This window comes from Frankliniella occidentalis, unplaced genomic scaffold, assembly GCF_000697945.3.
Source record: "Frankliniella occidentalis isolate FOCC.00 unplaced genomic scaffold, Focc_3.1 Scaffold78, whole genome shotgun sequence".
In the NCBI taxonomy this organism is placed as follows: domain Eukaryota; kingdom Metazoa; phylum Arthropoda; class Insecta; order Thysanoptera; family Thripidae; genus Frankliniella; species Frankliniella occidentalis.
Window position 1 is genome coordinate 1122587 of NW_026267208.1, and position 3959 is coordinate 1126545.

At 47.9% G+C, this 3959-nt stretch overlaps 1 protein-coding gene across 3 annotated transcripts in view; it reads right to left on the reverse strand.

The window, feature by feature from the left end:
• Positions 1-282: 282 nt before the first annotated feature.
• The window catches only part of LOC113203217 (uncharacterized), a 57187-nt gene continuing 53510 nt past the window's right edge, over positions 283-3959 (reverse strand). For all 3 annotated transcript variants that reach the window (XM_026417797.2, XM_052268872.1, XM_052268871.1), the window contains 3 exons: positions 2297-2428; positions 2046-2183; positions 283-1914 (listed from right to left, as the gene is read on the reverse strand). In XM_026417797.2, the coding sequence (XP_026273582.1) occupies positions 1708-1914; positions 2046-2183; positions 2297-2428 (477 nt within the window). In that variant the 3' untranslated portion in view covers positions 283-1707. The remainder of the gene's footprint in view (positions 1915-2045; positions 2184-2296; positions 2429-3959) is intronic.

The following is a 3959-nucleotide window of genomic DNA, read 5'->3' on the forward strand; positions in this document are numbered from 1 at the left end:
TCAGTACGTTGAATTGTATTTTCTTTTCCTGGGGGCTTCACAGACAGCAATCTTAACAGATGACTGTATTTCTTTCGGACTTCTTTCGTCACGAATGTGTGATGTACTTTGTATTTGTACTTTGTAGCCCGGGCCCTGGCACTGTGTAGAGCTACATTCAGTTTAGCCACGCTCACGCTCTCGTGAGGTGAGCGTGTCTAAGCTTGAGTATGGGTGCAAGCGAGCCGAGTCGATCATCCATGAAGAAACTTCGTGAAGGTGTTTTGCAATAAGGAATCAATGTTTTAAGCATATCTGTAACAATATATTTATTTTCAACGTTCATTTTTTAAATAAGACTTTAGGAAATTTGATTAAAGAACCTAAAATGAGAATAAACATTGAAAATATGACAAATTTTGTGATTTAAGATGGTTTTGTTCCTTTCTAGGATGAGAACAAATAAAACAATGTACTGAAATATCACATTGACACGGGTTTTGTTTAAAAATTGCCTCATTGAAATGCATATCCACATTTCATTAACTGAGTAACATTGTTAGTATACAAAGGAACAGCTACATAAATATCACAGATCAATTAGTAAAAAATAAATAGAAAAGAAGAATCAACACAACTGTGCTCTAAAAATTTGTTCCTTGATTTAAGAACAGAGTCAATAAATTATTTTATACACTATATAGCTATTTCAGAAATTAAAAAGGTGATCATATTTGTAGAACTTAGAAACGTAATACAGGTGTCATCAGCCAAAGCGTTACCTCTGGATGAAATGGTTAATCAAAAACAAAACAAATGGTCTACAAAAAATTTCAAAGTGACGTACAGTTTAACAATGCAGTTGAACTTTAGAACTCAGTATTCTGGAAGTGAGAAACTACCTACTAGTGAAACCTCATACTATGAAATAGTAATCTAGCTTTAATAGTGCAAATTGGAGACAACGGTCCACCACATCAAAATTTGCATGTTTGGACTTACAAATTCCAATTGATATAATTATATAATACTTGTACAATGGTCAAAGTCTCATAAAATATGAAAACAACTTTGTAAAACTTTCAAAAACTAAACTTCTAAGAAAGCTTGGACGATACAACACTAAGTGGCTAGGAAACACATATTTGGACAAAGTGATAAATAAAGGTTACATTTCTATGCAGTCTCACAGTGTTGATGATTCAGGTTGATCACAAATGCACACAGGAAGCTTCCCTCTAAAAGCTACAAGTTGGGTATTTTCAAAATTTAATTTCATGAACAAATTAAAATGAAAATCTTTAACAATGATAATAAAATTAAAACAAAGTAGCATAGCACAAAACAATTTGTCAATAGTTATAATTGGAAATCCTCCTGAAACAGAACAGATGTGCATTTGTGAAGAGTGATGCTCTTGGTGACAAGTCATAATGCCTAGGAGTACGCTTCGATTTAAATAAATTAATACAAAAGATAAATTAATGAAAATGACAAGAGGATCATATGTAGGTGAATGTGAACACCTGACAGTCACAAAATTGATCACGGGGTGATCAGTTAGGACAACAAAAAGTGGCTTCCGCTCTTCCCCCTACGTTCGACTATACTATCGCAAACACCAGCGTTTCCGGGGACGAAGCGTGCGTTTGGCTGGAGGGGCTCGTGCTCCTATCGTAGCGCGGTGGCGGTTGGTCATGCTTTGGTGCTCGGCTCCCTCGGGCCACCTCACTGAGGGCGATTGAAATACTCCAGCATCTGGATGATGTACTCCAGGCCGTTCATGTACTCGCGGAGGATGATCCAGTCTCGCACGTTACGCCAGCCCGTGCTCATGTTGGGGTCCCGGAACTCCCCGCTCATGATGTCGGGGGTCACGTCGGGGTGTTGGATGACTCCCTGTTCGGCCATGGCCACCTGGACTTCGCACAGAACCTGCAGGACAAAGACAAAGGGCTGCGTTAGTCACGGCACGAGTGTATTTGGCGGCAGGCCGCGCGGCGCGCGCGGCTCCAGCACAGCAGGGAAGGATTTTGAAGTGGAAGGAGGGCTGCCAGGATACTTACGTTTCTCAGACGGCTCTCCTCGATGTCAAACTCTTTCTTGAAAGAACCACCGTTGGCCTTCTGGTCCAAGACCACCTGTTCAAGGCCGACGGCGTACTTTTGCAGGTACTGGTAAATGTCCTTCAGGGCATCTTCAAGCTGAAAGCAGAGAGAGAGAGAACCCATAAGAATACTATCCAAATGTTTTCGGAAGTGTGAGGAATACCACTTTAGATCTCTAACATAGCAGCGGGGAGTGTGCCAATCCTTACCTTCTGTTTTTGAAGGTGCCCCTCGTCGACTTTGTCCCCGAGTTCCTTGGGGATTTGGGGTAGCCAGTAGTACTTGTGCTCCTTCCAAAGGCCGTGATGGTCACTGTAATCCTTCTGGAACGTCTCCTCAACCTGTGAACAATAAAAGAAAGCAGCATAGGTTAGCAACTTGAATATTTGGCATTTTCATTTTGCTCTTGTTTTTTTTGGTGTGTGTGTCTTTTTTTCTTTCTTTCTAGAGCAGAGCTATCCTCATTTCCCGGACCATTACCGCCGGGGCGGAGCGAAGCTATTGGCGCAAAGTCCATCAGCTGCTCGCCTTTGTGGCGGCCGTTCGGACCGGACCGCCGCGCAAACTATGTTGGTTTTGCATCGTCATTTGTTTTACACCCCGCGCCGCAGCCGCGCGGCTGTCGTCGTTTCTTATTTTATCACCTCCGCAAAACGAACTGCCCCCCCCCCTCTCCTTCCCCTATTCCGCTTCATATCCATGCTCACCTCATAGCACCTCTCGCGCGGCGCGGAATCCTCCCCGAAGCAAACAACATTACAACCGCGCGCGGCGGACTTCCCCCGCGCGGACAAACACGCCCGATATGCAAAGCGCGCGCGGGGCTGCTCCGGCGAAAGGGCGAAGAGAGAGAGAGAGAGAGGCAGGCCTGGCCGGGCCCCGGACACGCCCCGGGAGACGAACAAAACCCAATTGGTCGGCCGCAGCGCAGCAGCGCCACAAACCCCCTTTTGCGAAATTGTCCATCAGGGCCAGCCAGTCCCGGTCATTGCGGACTTCTCGGAGAGCAGAGCCAGCAGAGCCAGCAAAGCCCCGCGCGCCGCGCCGCCCCTTGTCGCCAAGTTGTCGCTCTGGATCCTGCCGCCGCCGCTCCGGGCTCCAGGCCGCTGTCCTTCGTTCGATCACCAGCGCCGCGCTTTTCGTTTTGTAGACAATTCCCCCGTCCTGTCCGCCCCAGCCGGAGCAGAGCTAATATAATTGCCCTCCTGCGGTGGAGGCATTACAGCCCCCCCCCCCTGCTCCGGCCGACCACCCGCTAATTTGGATACATTTGCTCGACAGTTTGCCATTACATTGCGTTGCTTTTTAACGCTTCCCCCCGTCGTCCAATGGGGGGCGGCAGCGCGCGCCCGGTGGTGGCGCACTACTGTAACGACACCGCGGTGGAGGCAGACGTAGGTGTGACTATGACGCTCCACGACAGACACCACCAACTTGGCTTATGCGGATCGCATATAGTACACGGTTTGCTCGACAAATAATGGCACAAAAAAACGTACAAGGTAAAAATCTGTCATAAACAGAGAGGCGTGTTTTTTACCCCCCTCTCGCAGCGACACTCGACAACGGCCTGTGGTCCTTCCCCTCTGCTTTTTTTTTTAACATCTTTTTTCCCTCATCATCTGTCGATTTGTTTCCGTTTGGGTGTCGCGCCGGAGCTTCAAAGCCGAGTCCCGCGGCGGGGCGGGGCGCGGGGCGCGGGGCGGGGGTCGGGGTCGCCATTTGGGTGCCGGGGTCCTTTCTCGCCTCACCTCGCCGCGGCCCCCAAATCGCACGAGGAATTGCCGCGGCCGCCGGCCGGCCCGCGTTTACGAGCGAGAAACATCTACAAAGTATCGCCAAAAAAGCTCCGGGACAGTAAACCACGCACAC